Consider the following 19988-nt stretch of genomic DNA (forward strand, 5'->3'; position numbering starts at 1 on the left):
CAGCAATGGGCAATTTAAAAAGACAATATACAAGCACTGCTGCCATAACTTCAGGAAGATTGGTGGGAGATGTGAAATTAAGTCTCCCTGGTCCACACGTCAGCTCACGAGTGATGGGTAAGCTATCTTGGCTACATGCTTTAACCCACCTTGTCTAACAGAAGATGCTGAAGTTTAATTTCTCTTTTACCGATTCAAAGAGATATTTTAATTCAGGCAAGCTATTGCAATGAAGAAAAGAAGGATGAAAAATCAAGTCAGGCCCTCTTCACACATTGCCACCAGTCAATGCAGGCCTCTTCCAGGTGTTTGTTTTAGAGTAGAGATAGGTAAAGGGACCCCTGACCATTAGGTCCAGTCGTGCCCGGCTCTGGGGTTGCGGCGCTCATCTCGCTTTATTGGCCAAGGGAGCCGGCGTTTGTCTGCATACAGCTTCCGGGTCATGTGGCCAGCATGACTAAGCCGCTTCTGGCGAACCACAGCAGCGCACGGAAACGGCGTTTACCTTCCCGCTGGAGCAGTACCTCTTTATCTACTTGTACTTGGGTGTGCTTTCGAACTGCTAGGTTGGCAGGAGCAGGGACCGAGCAACGGGAGCTCACCCCGTTTCAAACCGCCAACCTTCTGATCACCCCGATTCAAACCGCCAACCTTCTGATCGGCAAGTCCTAGGCTCTGTGGTTTAACCCACAGCGCCACCCATATCCCTATAGTAGTAGAGATGGGATTGCCTAAATTGTAAGGCTGTTAAAATTTACCTGAGCTTCAGCTAACTTGTGTTGCAGGCATACAAAGCTGCAGACTGTCCTGGAAAATACTTCACCTTAACAGCCTGGGACAGGAGGATCTGCTGTGGATGTTGGGGATTGATTATGTGATGTCAGCTGGATGATCAGTAAATAATTCAGTATGCTAAATTTGGCAACAGGGCCCCTGCTGAATTAACTGCAACCTGCCCCTTTCTTCCCCACCCCACCCCCAGCTGCTAAGGTTCATAACACTAATTCCCCTTTTTGTGATTCAGCTTGTTCCCCGGTGCTATCAGCTACACACAGAGTGCTCCTGAATGTTCCTTCTCTGTTGCTTTATGACACTTCAGTTAGTCATCATTGATTTTCCCCCTCGCTCTCTCCAGAGCCTGCAGCTGCACAATTTGTCTTGGTGGCAGACATAATTGCCAATGAATTCTATGTCTGCCTCTGCTTTCTCTTCACTCACCCCCCTCACACACACTCTAAGCGTGAATTTGGACATAAGGACCATCTGTGTCTTTAAACAGGAGGTCCTTTTAAGGTGCAGAGACTGAGAGATGCCTTTACTATTAAAGGCGCCTTCACTTCCCTTCAGCTATGAGAGGAGTGTCTCCCACAGTGGGCAGAAGGCGTCTCTGTTGTCTTCCCCCTGATGAATAGACAAGTAGGAGTGTTTAGAGATTTGTTTTTATTTATTCCAAGAGAGAATTATGCCCATGGTTTAGCGTTTCAAATAAATACAGCCCAGGTTTTTTTGCAGATGAGCGAAGGAAGAAAATAGTGTCCCAAAGGTAACAGAACCAAGCAGTCTAAAGTAGAATGATGCCCCGAAAGAGAAAAAACCCAAAGGTGTTCTTGAGACCAATTCCGTGCTTGATTGGAACTTAAAATATTTCAACTGTAGCTCAGCGGCTATCCCAATGCTTCTCATCTAGCTGTAGCAATAACGGCAAGAAGCAATAACGTCCACAAGCCACAAATCATTGTTCCATGAAATCTGAGAAGAATGGGCATTTGGTTTTTCTAACAGCCCAATCCCGTAGTGTCCATGCATGTTTGGGGAGCCATGAAGGCTCTGTTCCCTGCCTGAGACTGCAAATATGGTGGGTGTAATGGCCCTTGGGCATGATTTATATAGAGACTGAGCTTACCTGCTCAGTTTGCAGCCAACTCCTAGGCTCTCCTCTCCAGGAAACCCAATGGAGCTTCCAGAACCTTAAGCGGGGGTTCTTTACTACTACCAAACAAGAGAAAACCCTTGCTTCTAAGGAGCTGCATGGCACACTGCCTCAGCTCAAAGGACTGTACCAAGAGGCACTGGTTGCTTGATTTATTGCATTTATATCCTACCTTTTTATCCAAGGAGCTTAAGGTGGCACACATGGTGCTCCCCTTCCACATTTAATCCCAATTTAACCTCCCCTGTGAAGTAGGTTAGGCTGAAAGGCAGTGACTGGCCCGAGCTTTGTGGCGAAATGGGGATTTGAACCCCAGTCTCCCAGGTCCTAGTCCAACAAACTTGATCACTACACCACACTGGCGGAAGGCAGACAATACATCTTGAAGCTATCTGAAATATGTGTGTGTTGTTAAGTAGAAGTTGCAGCACAGTTTTCTGCTGGAGTTGCATTTGGGTTGCAAGTTGTGTAGGCCTGAGCTTTATGTTGTTTAGTCATTTAGTCATGTCCGACTCTTCGTGACCCCATGAACCAGAGCACGCCAGGCAGGTCTTCCACTGCTTCCCGCAATTTGGTCAAACTCATGCTGGTAGCTTCGAGAACACTGTCCAACCATCTTGTCCTCTGTCGTCCGCTTCTCCTTGTGCCCTCCATCTTTCCCAACGTCAGAGTCTTTTCCAGGGAGTCTTCTCTTCTCATGAGGTGGCCAAAGTATTGGAGCCTCAGCTTCAGGATCTGTCCTTTCGGTGAGCTGAACTCAGGGCTGATTTCCTTAAGAATGGAGAGATTTGATCTTCTTGCAGTCCATGGGACTCTCAAGAGTCTCCTCCAGCACCATAATTCAAAAGCATCAATTTTTCGGCGATCAGCCTTCTTTATGGTCCAGCTCTCACTTCCATACATCACTACTGGGAAAACCATAGCTTTAACTATACAGACCTTTGTCGGCCTGAGCTAGACGTGTCCATTATTCTGATACATTTAGAAGAGGAACAATTGACCAAATATAGCTACTAACTGCCAGCTCACAAACAAGTGTATTCCATTTGAAATGTGAATGAAACTTAGGCTCAAGATACTGTTGGTCTCCACAGGAGATTGTTGGGGTCAGTTGCCACCAAGAGTAATTCAGTTTTTACTTGGCATGGAGCTTGTGTAGGAAAGAACTTTTAAGTGGTTAGCCATAGCAGGGAGGTGCCCTCTAAAGTTTTTATGTCTTGGATAACTTTTAAAAAGGAAAGGAAAAAATATGCTATGTTTTTAACTTGGCAAAGAAAATATTCATTTAACATAATAATTTGCTGAAGTCAGAGGACTCGGAGGAAGCATTCAGTGATTTGAGCTGCATATTTAAACAAAAATTAGGTCTGTTGCTGCAATCGGTGCTTGAGATGTTTTAATCCCATTACAGAAATAAAAAAGGTATAGTCTGTTGAATCAGCAGCAGAGTTCAAGATCGATGGAATATTAGGAAGATGAAGTTGTGTGTCAGTATTAGGCAAATACAGCTAGTCAGGAAAAAGATAGAAATCATCTGAGTAATGAGAGTGCGTGCCCTTAAAGGTTAATGCATTAGGAGGAGATTAATCCTGCTGCAGAATAATAAGAAGCTTAATAATGAGATTTTACTTCCTGAGTCATTGGAACAAGCTGAAATGGAAAACAGAGGTGCCAAAAGTAAAATATGATAAGAACATGTCTTTACTCTTCAAGAACCCAAACAGGAAAACAAATAATATATCAGAAACAAGATACAGAATAAACCCTCAGGGGGGCAGGGAGGGTATTAATTAAACCGTGGGTAGTTTTCCTGAGATATTTTTAATTGTGTCAAAGCACACACCTCGCAATCATCTCCCTAACCTTCCATAGCTTTTTATAAGATGTTATCATTTCCTTAACCTTTTCAACCTCTTCAAATATTTTAAACAGTTCTCATTCCATTAGCTTACAGTGTAGCTTAAAGTTTAGCTTTATCTTATTCAATAAAATGAACCTCTTTCCCTTCACATTGTTTTTCATCTTTTTATGCTACCACAACCAAAAGCTGCCATTATATATTAGCATACTAGAAGTCATACTTGGTGTTTTATAAAAAAAAAACAACAACCACCTTCTTTTTGGTATATTTAAAAACATTCAATCTTATAACAAATTCAGTGTCTTTCTAATGACACATTCATATTTAACTGAAACAAAACTGTGCCTAATACAAGACTCTGTGGTCCGTGGTACAACCATACTTTGAAGGTTGTGTACAGTTTGGGTAACCACACCTCGGTGGGGTGAGGGGGTTGCCTCAGAGGCAGAAGAAAAGAAAACACTGGATTGGGAAATTTCCAATCCCATTCCAGTGGGTTTTCCCCTTCCTCAGCTCCCCAGTAAAACAATCCAATTGGGAACCATAGAAATGGGCATAAGAAATCACTTTGGATATGGAAAAGAATGGCATAGGGTGGGGATTTTGTTTAGTGACATCACCGGGGCCCAAACTGAGACCTAGGGGTGGGCCCCAAACTCTTAGGGCCTGGGATGCTCCTGAGCAGACATCCCTATGGCAGAGGCGTGTACATACAGAAGCAGACAATCGGGAGAGGAGTCTTGTCAGTCAATACTGCAAGAGTAACCTTCTGGAGCCTTGATGGCGGATAATGCCAGAAGCAAAACTGGGTGAAGCGTGAAGTGGCTCTTATCTTTGTAGAAAAGGCTACATTACAGCCAGACAAAAGCCACAGGTTTCTATACAAATGCACACACTTATTCACACATAAATATGCACATCTTCCAAACAGGCAAGAAAGATTTTGATGACATGTTCCAGCCGGTCAAAATCTCTCATGGAAGGGCTGTCCTGGGGTCGGTGGGACATGGCATGGCCTAGAGAAATGGTAAATCCTGGGGGCCAGAAAGGCCTGGAGGGTTGCATTTTGCCCCAGCCTGCTTTAAATACCAACACTTTGAACTCAGCCCAGAAACACTGCAAAAGTCAAGAATGAATTGCGTTTCTCTCTCAGTATCTCTGCACTCTCTGTTCTCTCTTAGCCTCACCATACTAAAAGTTTCTCTTCTTTGTCTCCTTCAGGTTGTTCTTCATCCTACACCCAACAGCCCCAAGCAATCAGAATGGCACAACATGGTTGTTTCCAAAAACTGTCCTGATCAGAACCTGAAAATCAAACTTGCAGTCCGAATGGATAAACCTCAAAACATGAAGCACTCTGGGTAAGTAGTTTGGCATCCATCATTTTTCTTCCTGGCGCTACAGGGGGCGAGACAAATGTGGCTTTGCCTTCCTCCTCCTTGGTTTACATATGGTTAAAAGATGATTCAGTGGATCTCGGCTAATCATTTCAAAGATAATCACCACATTTTAAAAATAGTAATAATAATATTTTTAATGACTTAAATTAAATGCCTTGTGTAAACCGCCCTAATATTTTAGTTCTAATTAGCCCTGCTTTCCCTCCACCCCAGAGCTTTTGGGAAATTTGACTTTAATTTTTGACATGACAGAATATGACAATCTCCATTTAAAGAATGACAGCTTGTTTTAATAAGTAATAGTTTGTTTATTCTGCAGATGCGTAGAGCTAAAAACTAAATCTGTACAGAATTCACCAGGAATTTTGTTCTGTTTGTGTGTGAGAGGCAGAAATAAACAAGGAAATTGCCCCATTTGTATTGTGTTGCTGTTTTGTTGTTATTATTTGTATAGCACTCTTTATCCATAGAACTCAGGGGCAGTTCACAACGTAATACAAAAACACTAAATACATATTAAAATTACAAACCAGTAATCTCCCCTTCCACAACACATTTAAAAGGGCCTCGGATGTCAACCAGCCAAAGGCCTGAATGAAGAAGGATGTTTTCACCTGGTGCCTAAAGGTGTGTAATGAAAGCCCCAGCTGAATCTCTTTGAGGAGAGCATTCCACAATTGGGGAGCCACCACAGAAAAGACTTGTTCTCATGTTGCCACCTTCTGGGCCTCTTATGGAGGAGGCACACGAAGAAGGGCCTCAGAGGCTGATCTCAGGGTCCCTAATCTATCCAAAATGCTCAGTGTTAGAAACACACAAGCTTCGTCTTCCCACCACCACTACCCAACTGGACAGAGAGCCAAAAGAGAGAGTGAATCTCTACAGACCACAGCAATCATCGCCATATCTTGATTTGCTTGATGTGTATGTTTCTTACATTGTAGTTTCCAAATAATAGTCTCATTGATGTATGGTAAGAACATTAACAGAAACTGTCAATTATCATTATTTACAGGGAGATGTAAATCTTTTCTATATTTTGCAAATGTACTATTTTATTAAAATCCTCTGGAAGACTGTATGAAGATGGTACAGTTAGGAGCAAAAGAAGCTAATACAGCAGAAAGTAATTTCTCTTGTTACCGTACTATTTGGATGTAAACTATTCAATAACCTACTTTCACCAGGAAGTATTTCATCTCTGCTTTTTCACTTTTCCTCATTTCCAACCTGAGAAGTAGGACAGTTAGAAAGTTCCTTGCCCAAATCCATCTAGTAAATGCTTGGCAAAGCATAAATTTTAACTCCTTTCTAGTTAAAACACCCTCTGCATTAAATTATCTCCTGTAGGAAAATCTTCTACATATTCTCCATAAAAACCTGCCCTACATTACACTTCCAGAGCCTATTCTAAATTAAAAAATAAATAAGCAAGGCCAATATGGTGACATGTATGCATGACAATTGGGGACCAGTCCTACTAGATCAAGCAGCCCCACTAGACCTAGCATTCAATTAATTTCCTCCCCTCTTGTTTAGAAATATTTCTGGGCACGCCAGGAATATGTAGCTGACCAATCTGAGATTTAGATCACCCTCTGTAGATAGTCATTCAGCAATATTTCATTTCTTTAGAAGCTTCTGAGTGTAACTCTCCTAATTAGCTTTGGCTTTTTGTCACAGTTCCTTTTGACTCACAGTTGATTCTGAAGTCTTCAGTACATTTAAATGATTAAGCCATCTGCCCTGTTCTTACAAATTTTGATGCTCCAGACCTCTCCGAAGTCAATTACAATTTCCCCACTAACTTCAGAGGACTTTTGTTCAAGCCATAAATAATGCATCCTAGAATGTTTCTGCTAAATTATGCATAATTGTACAGCATGTAGGCCAAGTGCCTGTCAGTTTTGTCTGCATAGATTTAGGCTTGATTTAAATGTGATGCAGGAGGTCAAGAAGAATTTCCCCGGGTTGCAGGGGCTCAGCATCTCATTTAAACCTGGCCTTTATATGTGCATTGAGGGCTTTGCTGGTTGAGGGACCTGGTTTAAGCAAGGTACGCAGGCAATTTCTTCTTGCCTGCTTGGCATCACATTTAAATCAACCTTTGGAGACAAATTTGAATTCATGGGACTGTCAGAGCTTCCTCACACTTTCCTGTTCTTTGCACCTTTAAAGCAGCGTAAAGGGCAGCGCAAATATTTTTCAAATGGCAAGAACCCTCCTCTGATTCCCAAATATCACTGGGCCTGATCACATGACATCTTTACCCATATTCGACCCCTGCAAATGGAGAGTGCACTTTCTTTCTCTGTCCACCCAGCATGCCGTATTTTTCCGTGTGCCCCCTATTTTGGGGGGCTCTAATTTAAGAAAATGGGTGGGGAGAGATGGCCCAGAGTTGTTGAACTTTTGGGGGTATTGTCCATATTTTTTGAGCTTTTTGGGGGGGTGCCAAATATCACTCACCAGACTGACAAACGCTGCCAATCGCACGCATCATAAAAGCCACACAGCGTCTGCCCGCCACCAACAGCAGCCAGCAATAGCACGCACAATTGCCAAAGCAGAAGCCAATTCACACCAGCCCTTGCCACAGTCACCAATCACAAACCTTATGGACGCAGCAGCAGCCAATCCACACCAGCCCTTGCCGCAGCCACCAATCACCCACCCAGTCGCCACTGACAACCTCCTGCTCGTGGCTGCAACCAATCTCACATCCCCCCCCCCTCTGCACTATCCATGTATAAGACGAGCCCTGATTTTGAACATTAAAAGGTAAAGGGACCCCTGACCATTAGGTCCAGTCGTGGCCGACTCTGGGGTTGCGGCGCTCATCTCGCTTTACTGGCCGAGGGAGCCGGCGTACAGCTTCCGGGTCATGTGGCCAGCATGACTATGCCGCTTCTGGCAAACCAGAGCACCACATGGAAACACCGTTTACCTTCCCGCTGGAGCGGTACCTATTTATCTACTTGCACTTTGACGTGCTTTCGAACTGCTAGGTTGGCAGGAGCAGGGACTGAGCAACGGGAGCTCACCCCGTCACGGGGATTCGAACTGCCGGCCCTCTGATTGGCAAGTCCTAGGCTCTGTGGTTTAACCCACAGTACCACCATTTTACAGTAAAAAAGAACCTCGGCTTATACATGGAAAAGTACAGTACTTGTCCCACCTCCAGTCCTTTTGGATGCCCACACATGGACTTAAACGTTCATAAGTATCTGGTGTTGCATGCATTAGGAACCTATCTGGGAGAAGAAAAACTCTGAGCCTAAACCTCTGCTGCCTTGCCAGATATCTTCAGGACAGGGCGGGGGAGGCTAAGGAGTAAACCCTACACAAATCCAGAGTGGAGTCCCTAAGATGGTTGGATGGTGCCTTATCAGACCCTCCAAGTGTCCCTATTTTCCAGATTTGCAGAAGCCATCCCTGCTTCTGCTTTGATCCTGGAATGTCCCACTTTTCATTAGGACCTCCCTATTTTAATTGGAGAAATGCTGGAGGGTATGGTAGGATGCCCCTATTTTCACTGGAGAAATGTTGGAAGCGATGGAGTTAACCGACCCCAAAACCATCTGAAGAGAGTCCTGTATAGTGAAGTTTTTTGAGGTTTAATGTTTCATTATGTTTTTTTGTTGGAAGCTACCCAAATTGGCTGTGGCAACCCAGTCAGATGGGTGGAGTATCATTATTACTATTACTATTATTATTACTATTATTATTACTATTTATTACAGTCAAACCTCGGTTGTCGAACATAATCTGTTCGACTTCCGAAATGTTTGACAACCGAAAACTGAAAGTGAAAGCCTCAATACAATAGGGAAACTCAAAATGGAAGCCATGTAGCATGTTCAACTTCCAAAAAACATTCAAAAACCGGAGCATTCACTTCCAGGTTTTCGGGAGTCAAAACATACAATAACAGAGGCGTTCGGCAACTGAGGTTTGACTGTATTATGATGATTATTACTGAATAGTCCCTATTTTCATCGGAGAAATGTTGGAGGGGATGCCTTGTACGCCTCCTTCTGGCAACTCCTGCAGCTAAGCTGGTGCCAAATGTATTTTTCTGCTTTTGTTTGGACCACATCAGTGAGGCTGGTGGGAGGAGCCATGTGTTGTCATCTGGGCAGCCCCAGGACCTCCATGCACACTGCCCAGACTTGTGCCCCAGGGAAGTCATTTCAGTGCTGACAATGCGGTGGTTTGACTTCACCCACAGAGGCACACTCCATTGTTTCTCTCGACAGATGGATGCCAACAAACAAACAAAAAAAATTCATATTCAGCCATTACACACACACACACACACACACACACACACACACACGGACATAAAGTGGTTTGGAGGTGAGATGTTTGTGCTGGGTGAGCAGGAGCAATAAGAACACTGTTATTCCTTATTGTTTATACCCTGCCCATCTGGCTGGGCTTCCCCAGCCACTCTGAGCGGCTTCCAACAAAATATTAAAATACAGTAATGCATCAAACATTAAAAGCTTCCCTAAACAGGGCTGCCTTCAGATGTCTTCTGGTAGTTGTTCTCTTTGACATCTGGTGGGAGGGCGTTCCACAGGGCGGGTGCCACTACCAAGAAGGCCCTATGCCTGGTTCCCTGTAACTTGGCTTCTCGCAGTGAGGGAACTGCCAGAAGGCCCTCGGCGCTGGACCTCAGTGTCCAGGTAGAACGATGGGGGTATTCCTCAATACATCAAGATCTGGTCAGATCTGGGTAAAGTTATAATTGAATCCAGCCCCATAGTCCAGCCCCACTACTGTTTTTCTGGTGTCCTAATTTGCAATAAGAGTGTAAGCATTGCTTGCTGGAGTGTCAGTTCCAGCATTCTTTCCCCTAAAGTGAACCATGTGAAGATCATAGGCAAAGTATGATACAATAGTCTTGCCCTGTAACCAGAGGTACATTGACTCCAATAATACAGGCTCTATTTGGCTTCTCGTGGCTAATAATATCCATTTATAGGTATGCCTCAGGTATCCTTTTTATTTTTAAGGATTCTATCACCGCATGCTGTGATAATACATTCCATAATTTAATTCATCATAATCTCAAAGCTCACACAGAGAGTGCTGTCATATCTGCTGCTGCTGAACAGTTATGCCCACAAACTAATATACCAAAATGGGTATTTTTCTCAAGTATTTTTACCTCTTCCTTCTTTCAGTTACTTTTCAGAAGCAGGGCAAATGTATTAAAATCATAGCTCCCTCCAAAACAACTGTTCAGAGTGATGGTTACTGCTTTCATTCTGAATTGGCTTTAGGAGATTACCTCATAGCCAATTCTGATTGGCTATATAATGTCATAATAGTTAAATAATGTCATGATGTGTTATTTGTGTGGTAAACATGACCTGTATAAAGCATAAACAACAATAAATATTTACAGAAAACATAAACAAAACTTTTTTTACACCCTATCACATATGATGTTAATATATTTCTGAAGTATCGTATGCCCTCCTTTTAACACACCCTCATAGCTGATTTGCAGTAAAATTCTCCTCTTCACTTGATACAATGATATAAATCACATCAAATGTATCCATATTTTCAACACTTTGTAATAAATAAATGATCATGAAGCAAGATAGCAAAATGCTGCAGCAATCTCAACACAAACATATTTTTTCTTGCTTTGCCCATATCCACACTTTCAACACTTAAAGCATATTTATACATTCTTCAGTAACCCCTCAGTTTCCATGTGGGTTGAGTTGTGGGGATATCACCTAAAGCCAAAATTGCTTATAGTCAAAACACATTGGGTGCAATGTGTTCCTGGACACCCACCCCTTTTATGTTTTTTTTTAAAATATTTATATTGTCAAGTGCATAAAGCTGGATCTACACAAGATAAATGTGCACAAGTTGTGGGCTTACTGTACACACAGGTCCGACTATACAAATGCCCATTCTTTGAGCATTTCACTTATCCAAACATGATGAATTAGTATCCAAACCTCGCCATACACACTACAGATTCAGATATCCAAGCAGCTGGATCTGCATGTAGTACTATAAACAAATAAGTAGACATAAACAAGCTTTACTTTTTGTGTTTTGTTTCGCCAGAAACTGTGGTAGAAGGAAGAGATCAAGCAAATAAGAGAGCATTTTTCCTTCCTTGTTTGCCTTTTGCAGGGCTTCAGAGAGCTTTCCTGGGTTTTTCTGTCACGTTGGGGTCAAAATTTCATGGTCAGGAACACATTTCCCCTTGGGAATCAAATGGAAATAATTGACTCAGTATGCAAAAGCTCACCAAACAAACGATTTTCTGAGAACACATTGTGTTCGGATTGTGAGACCTGACTGTATTAATTGAACTGTGAGACTCAAAACCGTTTGTGAGATTAGAGATGTGGTAAACCTTGCCTTTATATCTGACTATATAGCCTTTGACTTTGTGAATGAAATAAATATTATGTTAAACTCACAATAATCTTAGCCTTTCCCGTAGATATTTGCCTACTGAAATTGCCTCTGCTTCTTTTGTAGATATTTGTGGGCCATTGGCAAAAATGTCTGGAAGAGATGGAAGAAAAGGTTCTTTGTGCTGGTCCAGGTAATATTTCGACTAATAAAGGTTCTTATTTTAACATGAGGTGGTTTTGCCAGCTCTGCTCTTTTTAATATCTCTTTTAAAAATTCTATTTTTTGAAAGCATGAATTCTGAGAACGGGTATAGTATAGTGCAGCTTTCCCCAGCCTGGTGCCCTCCAGATATTTTGAACTACAGCTCCCTTCATCTCTAGCCACCATGATCAAGGAATGATGAGATTCGTAGCCCAAAACATCTGGAGAGCACCTGGTTGGGTAATGCTGGTGTAAGATTGAGATATATAAGCCAAAAAATCTGAAGCTCAGGTTTCACCTCATCCACTAGATAAGCCACTACAGTACAATCGCATTTTACACACATTTAACTTGCACAATTTCAGCTATACGCACTTGAAGACAGGCTGGTTGAAACTGTGCATGATAAATCCAGCCACGCTGGAGATCTTTTAAACTCTCTGCCTTGCCTGAGGGGCAAGGCCCGCTCAGCACACCAGCTCTGGGATGCTCTCACAAGAACTTGAGGGGTGAGATCTCACACAAGCATCCCTAAGCTCCCACAGCCAGTGTGCTGAGAAGTCCTTGCCTAGCAAACAAGGCTTAAAAGCTCTTTTGTTCCAGGTTCCGTTTCTTCCGCTTTTTAATACATGCTCTTCTTAAATCTCAGCTCAGCTGTCAGCTCCTTAGGCAGCTGCACCAGTTTCTTTAGCTGCCTCTCAGTCTTCTTTCTTGTTGGAATGGTCTTTCACCTTTCTTAAACTCCCATCCATCTTGGACTCCCTTCTCTTAAGAGTATTTCTGACCATGGGATCTCACCCAATATTCCCTTAACCTTTTTGAAATTGGTCTTCTTAAAGTCCAGAGTGTCTCTCCGACCGCACACAGCTATCCCTTGCCTCTGTATCATGAAACCTAAGAGAACATTATCACAACCTCTTGGATCACATACTCATAATAGTTTTGGAGTAAGTCCAGGAGAGAGAATGTTTTGCTGAGTGCCTTTCTGTACATCACCTACCACTCTGGTTGCAAATTTACCCTCTGCAATGAACAGAATGCTAATTGCATGCAAATTTCACAGCACAGGCTCATTATTCACCTCATTGTAAATTCTGAGCTATGCAGTGTGAAAGTGATGGCAGAATATGACCCCAAGGTTAGGAATGAAAATGTGTCCACCGCATCATAAATCAGGGGAAATGCACGGCAAAGTCAGTCTATTGCTCATAACTGGCTGGATCATGCCAAGAAGTTTTTATATGAAACACTTTTACTGTAGGAAGTGGGGGAAAGGCCAATCACTTAATGTCTTATAAGTATCTCTTCATTTTCTCCTCCAGATAGATGTTCTTTGAAAAGCTTGAGGTGGATGCAACCTCCAGCCTTACTTATTTATTTTCACATATGGGAGTCCATAAGATATAACAGCATGGCTCTTTTAAAAAAGAAATAGAAATGATTGCTCTTGCTGCTCTTCTAAGATAGCATCACAAAAGCAATTGCTCTATCTAGTATTCTTGAAAACTACCAAATTAGTCTTCTTGTTAGGAAATTCATCTTTAGGTATGCCAAGCAGAACCAGGAAATTTGATTGAGATATGGTGGTGGGAATTACTGGCTGCTTCTACTGGGCAACTGAGGTTGGAGGCAAATGTAGGTCCTTACTAACATCTGTCGGGAGATGATGGTGAGGCAGAGCACAGTTCAGTCAGCATCGTGCAAGCACCTGGTTGGTTGTTTGCTGGCTAGCAGCTTTCCAAATGGCCGTAGCCCACTGACATCATGGTGCTAACTGAGCCACTGCCCTGCCCTCACAACACCAAAACAGCGATTCTTGCTTGTGAACTACCCTACTGGCTGCAGCTGTATATGAGGCTCTTAAAAGCATCAGACCAGACATACCTCAACTGTAAATGTCGTAATGATGTCACAGAAATCTTTGCTGTGTTTTCATATGATTCTAGTCATCTCATCTCACACATGTATGTTCCTGGTCTTTAAAATCTGGCACTTAAAGTCTTTTGACAGTCCTATCAGCTATACAGCTGGTGGTCACTACCAAACAAGATTATTATTTTTTTAATGGTGGCTCCAAAGTTTTGAAGCCAGCTTCCTGTCACTATATAACAGAAAGAGCAGCAAAGATTGTTCTTCGTTGGCAGCTTTTTTAATTTCTGGGATTTGTTTCTTGAATAAGCCTAGTTCAATGAGGTTTTAATATGTCCCCCAAAATGGTCTTGAGGTTTCAGGTAGGTACATATGGGATATGGTGGTCTTTAAAACCAGCACTTTAGACTGGACCCAGAAAAAGTTGATGAACATTCAACGTTCTCTGACAGTGCAAGGGCGGTTGTGCTAGCATAAGGGTGAGAATAATGGTTGTGCAGTGTGAAATCCAGTGCATCAGTTCTGCTAGTGGAAGTTTGTTGTGCAACTGGTCATGCCACTGGTCGTATCGGGGCTGCAGGAATCTGGTGCACAACCAGCCACAAGAACCATGCTGCACTCTCTCTTCTGCAAGCCATTCTGATAGCATTCTTCTTCTTTGGCGATCACTCCTAGCCGAGTAAGATTGTCTTCCATAAACACGGTTTTAGCAATCAGTCCGTAAGTGACTGTGGAGGCCAATTCTGGATCCACACGTCCTTCCACAGTGGGGACATTGGTTTCCGGGTGGGAGTTGATCACGATGTGGATTTGCCAAGCGTGCCTTCCTCCTAGCACGTTTCTCCCTTGTGTTCTGCGTTTGAGTGTCTTCAAAGCCCATGAGGCCTTTGGTAAAGGCTGTTCTCCAATTGGAGCACTCACAGGCCAGTGTTTCCCAATTGTTGGTGTTTATGTTACATTTTTTTTAAAAATTGCCTTGAGACAGTCTTTAAACCTCTTTTGTTGACCACCAGCATTACGCTTTCCGTTTTTAAGTTTGCTAACTTTAACTGAGTGCTACAGTGAATTCCTCCCCTCATCACTGCCACCTAGCAACACAAGAACATGGGCTCCACCTGCCGCTATTGCACTGCTCCATAAGATCATGTGAAGGGGCTGTTGAGAATGTGCTGACTAGTCCCAGCCCCTCAATGACAAAGTGCATGCCACCATGACACTCTCCCCAATGTGTGATCAGCATGAAAAACTCCCTTCACAGTAGGGGGAACCAGGGGGCTTCTCCCTGTAGATAGAGCCTGACACACATATATCTGTGCTTGCATAGACTGCCTTCAGACTGGTGCTGTTGTGTCAGCCAAAGGTGTTGCTGGTGTGTGCATCGTCATCTGGGATTGGGGCTAGCTCATGCAAAGTGTGAGGCTAACCCTCTCTAGACTCTTCACACATTTGGTACCTACATGCACCAAACACCTGAATAGGGCTTATGGGACCTTAAACGAAATCACATTTATTATGGCATGCGATTTCATGGGCTAGAGTCCACTGCATCATGTAATTTGCATTTAGCAGAATGGACCCCAAGGGTCATCTCGTCCAACCCCTGCAATGCAGGAATCTCAACTAGCTCATACTTGACAGATGGCCATCCAGCCTCTGCTTAAACAAGGGGCTTGAAGAACTTGGAGTTCAGTGAAAAAGCATTTGTCTTGTACACTGCCACGATCTTTTTTGAATGAGTTGTCAGTTTAGAATTAATCTTATCAATAAATAATTAGAAGTAGAGCCTGTGACAAGTAAATCAGAGCTGAAATGTAAATCAGAGATGTAAATCAGAGATGAAAATAAGCCCAGTGACTTTTGTAGCTGGGGATAACCTTTTTGAGGTTTTTGAGGTTTCAAATCCTGTTGAATAAAAAGATACTAACACTTGTGGTGGGACAGGACAGCAAATCAATTCTGTTCAGACTCAAATGAATGAAATTAAACTTCTTGTTAGTTGTAATTCAGCAGTTTTATACTGGAATTTTTCTTCTAAATTCCATTTTTCAGCTGATTAATTGAGGAAAGGTTATGCTATAATAAATGTGTTTGTCTTTAAGGTACTACACTATTGTTTTTATGGCAAAAGGCAAATAAGCTTATCTCTCTAGATACTGAACTGGGGTTGTTCAGGCTCAGTTACATATGCTAGAAAATCATGATTCAGGTACCTAGTGTTTACTGGCATTGCAAAAAAGGAATCATACGCATCAAAATAGATGACAAATTAAGAACACATTTGCAGTATTACAAAATATATACTTTTAGAGAAAACCATTGCAGAAAGAAAAACCCTGATGAGATGTTAATTCTGGTTGACAAAGGAACTAGTCTCCCAAGGACATGTAATATCTGCTGGCATCCCTCATTTCACACTCATGGAGTAATTCAGATCTGATTATTTTGATTGAGCAACTGGAAGCTGGAGACTGAACATTGTCATCATTTGTCACGGATTGTCCAGGAGGTGGCAGCAACATGCTGCATATCTAGGGACAATGACTTCTCTTTCTGTCTCACAGACACGTGAGCAAGAGTGTTGCTGTTGTTGTTGCTAAGATTTATACGGTGCTTTTTTTCTATAAAAAATGTCTAGGGGTACTCTCATTTTCCTACTCCTATTGAAATACTGCCCTTCAATGAGGCCAAACTTAGATTCACAAAATGTTTAGGGGTATGCGTACCCCTGCATCCCCCCAGGAAAAAAGCACTGGATTTAGATACATACTGCCCTTCTTCATCAAAAGATCTCAGGGCGGTTTGCAAGATACTTTTTTTTTAATGGTTCAGTCAACAGAGTGAAATGTGCTGTGATCTGATGGTGAGTTGAAGGGATGGAACCCGTAAAGGAAGCTTAGGAGGTCCATTTTATTGGATCTCACCCATCTGTAAGTCCGCACACACTTTCTCTCTGATTCTATTCTCTGCACTTGGTAACAATGCAGTAAGTGTTCCAAGAAGCAACACAAAAGGGAAGCAGCTTTTTGATTAGTTAGAAATATTTTTCATTTGCCATTCTTGCTGTTCATCTGCTCAGGTGCTGATCTGAGCCTTGAAAAGCTCATAGAGCTGAAACAGGAAGTGGAAAAGAACATTGCTCTTCCAACTTCCTCCTTCAGAGTAATATTTATTTATACATCCATCCATCCATCCATACATACATACACTCTGGGCGGCTCCCAACAGAATATTAAAAGCATTAAAAGCATTAAAACATCAAACATTAAAAACTTCCCTAAACAGGGTTGCCTTCAGGTGTCTTCTAAAAGTCAGATAGTTGTTTATTTCCTTGACATCTGATGGGAGGGCATTTAAGAGAGTGGGCGCCACCACCAAGAAGGCCCTCTGCCTGGTTCCCTGTAACCTCACTTCTCGCAGGGAGGAGACCACTAGAAGGCCCTTGGTGCTGGACCTCAGTGTCCGGGCAGAACGATGGGGGGTGGAGACGCTCCTTCAGGAGATAGTGGGCTGAACGATGGGGGTGGAGACGCTCCTTCAGGTATACTGGGCCGAGGCCGTTTAGGGCTTTAAAAGTCAGCACCAACACTTTGAATTGTGCTCGGAAATGTAGTCGGAGCCAATGTAGGTCTTTCAGGACTGCTGTTATATGTGCTATGTACCTTTCCAGGGCAGGGGTAGCTAACCCCCCACACCACCTCATGACAAAGGGATGGGGACAATGGGTGACACACCTCTGAGGTTTTGCAAGTACCAAGGGAAGGCCTTAAGAGCGCAGTTGAACCCACGGGCGTCAGAATTAGACCATGGTAGCACTGCATGGTTTGAGTGGGCAGGTTTCATTCACACACGCCCCTGTAGATGCTAACCATTTGGGAACACATCTTTAAAGCCTTGCAACAGGCAAACACTAATGCAGGAGGCAACAACAAAAGAAACCCAGCGCTGTGAAGGCCTGGGTGATGCAAGGAATTACTAGAGATACCCAGATGGGTTGTGACTGGTGATAAATCCTTCACAGTAACACCTTGAAAATTGGCTCCCTTTCCTCGTGTGGGTTTTTGGAACCACAACAATATCTTGTGGGTTTTTAAAGTATGGATAATCAGAGTGTGGAGAAAGTAGCAAGAGAAGCTAGCAACAGATTTGAGAGTGAGGTGGTGGCAGTTATAAGCACACGATTAATGATTATTTGAGACCAGAAGAGGGCAGCATGGCACTAAATTATCTCAGCTTGCTTGAAAAATCTTCTGTTTTTAATAAATCACATCTTATTGTATATCCTAGCAAGGTTTGTGTGTGTGTGTGTGTGTGTGTGTGTGTGGATATACATCTTGTTCTATACATTCTTGCTAATAGTACGGTGTAGTTTGGAAGAAAGTCTTGTAGCTTTTCTGCGATGGCCAGCAAACACTCTGACATCCAGCGAGTGAGGGGGGATTTCTTCCAACCCCCCCCCCCAGTTCTTCCAAAATGCCAAACACAATGCATTGATACAAGAGTTTTAAGGAATTGTCGGAGTCAAAGTTTCCTTCGGAGGTCAAGGAAATGTCCAAACCGATATAATTGCGTCAGGAATCCAGAATGTGACACAACCTTAACAAAGTCATTTTGAAATCATTTGACAGTAAATTTCCCTGTAAGTTCCTAGCCTAGAGCTGAGGAGAATCCTTTGCTTTCTAACTGCCTTCTCCTAGACAATCCTGATTTTTCAAATGTTAAGTACAAGCTGGCTCTTGATGCAGCCTGATGGGCACCTCAAGGCGATGCCAGAGCCCCCTGCAGCCAGCAAGAAGAGTGCCGTCAAGAACTTGACATTGAATGTGTCATGTCACGCAGATAGATGGTAAATCAGAGGACTGAGAGCTGCCATTTGCAGGACCAACGACAACAACTGTACATATCTGTGGGGTTTTCATATTGCTTTAATATGACTGGCAACCAGCAATTTAGTGCACATTGTTTCTGACAGTGTGTCACTCTGGCGCTCTCCAGATGAATGATAAGTGGTTTCAAAGCATGTAGATTCCGCCTTTTGGACAACAGCTTCAAAAAAATAAAAATAACAAAAGCCCTGGGATCAATTCAGGGAGTGAAAAGCCCACTGTGAACTCGTTTATTAAGGAATGTTAAAGGATCGTTTTGGACGTAGTCAGAACAATTTATTTATTCATTTGCCATTTGACTCCTTATTACTGCTACCATCAACAGGTTCTACCTGGAAGTCTCTTGCCCTGGATGCCCCATGGAGATGATAATGATGATTATTATTATTATTAATATTAATACCCTGCCCACCTGGTTGGGTTTCCCCAGCCACTCTGGGCGGCTCCCAACAGAATATTAAAAACACGATAAAACAACTCAATGAAGTTAGGCAAGGGCTATAGTGTTTGCTCATCAACTGATAAATCTGAGACTAATCAGCACAGGAGACTAATCTCCTTCTAGGGATAATTAAACCTATTCTGTGCTTGTTCATGGATTCTGAACTGCTCAGGGACTGGGAGTAGAGATCTGCAGTCCATATCTAGTGCCTGTGTAGAGGAGGTTACCTCTGGTTTCCTAAAGTCACGGGTTATTCATCTGCAAGTGAACAGCCGAGGGCCCAGTGCAGATGTGATGTTCTTGGTTTGTAAGTGTTATGTAAACTACAGTTTCCCAGTTCTGTTGTAACAGGAAAAATAGGTTTACCATTACGGCATGCCAAGAAGAAGAAGAAGGTAGTAGGGACTGGACCCAATGCTGTCCTTGATCAAATAAGCCATGGGTTTATTAGACTGACATTGTTTTGCCTGAACCAAGCTTTTCCCCTTTACAGCAGAAATTAGACTTGAAAGAAGCCACCTGTGGTAGCTAATAAGAGGCTTTTTTGAAGCCTAATTTCAGCTGTGAAGATGCACGAGGACAGGGCCCTGTATGTGCCAGGGAGGGCCTTTATGGGCACGTCTGAGTCATCAGACACGATGTTTACAACTCCACAGTCCAGTTCCATTTGCTCCCTTTTATTGTTCCCTGTTCTGCCTAACGACTGCTCTGTGGACAAGAACGTTCCATTGCATATATTTGATTATTGGAAGGCCAAGGTCTTACTCTGTGCCCCTAGGATAATGAATGTAGTATCCCAGCATTCTCTCTTCCGCTAAGTAGAAACCTGTGCACTTCAAGACTGGTGGTAATGATCCCAAAATATGGTATAATTGGGGAGAGGTTTCATATACTAGAGTTTCAACTGAGATGGATATAAATAGATATAGATAGGTATAGATGGATAGAGATTAGATAGATGATAGATAGATGATAAATAGATAGATAGATGATAGATAGA

At 42.8% G+C, this 19988-nt stretch overlaps 1 protein-coding gene across 22 annotated transcripts in view; it reads left to right on the plus strand.

Moving 5' to 3' along the window:
- Positions 1–19988, plus strand: part of CADPS (calcium dependent secretion activator) — a 340568-nt gene that overhangs the window by 156857 nt on the left and 163723 nt on the right. For all 22 annotated transcript variants that reach the window (XM_053378320.1, XM_053378321.1, XM_053378327.1 and 19 more), the window contains exons 8-9: positions 5013–5152; positions 11717–11783. In XM_053378320.1, coding sequence (XP_053234295.1) covers positions 5013–5152; positions 11717–11783 — 207 coding nt within the window. The remainder of the gene's footprint in view (positions 1–5012; positions 5153–11716; positions 11784–19988) is intronic.

The sequence above is a fragment of the Podarcis raffonei genome, chromosome 2 (assembly GCF_027172205.1).
Source record: "Podarcis raffonei isolate rPodRaf1 chromosome 2, rPodRaf1.pri, whole genome shotgun sequence".
In the NCBI taxonomy this organism is placed as follows: Eukaryota; Metazoa; Chordata; class Lepidosauria; order Squamata; family Lacertidae; genus Podarcis; species Podarcis raffonei.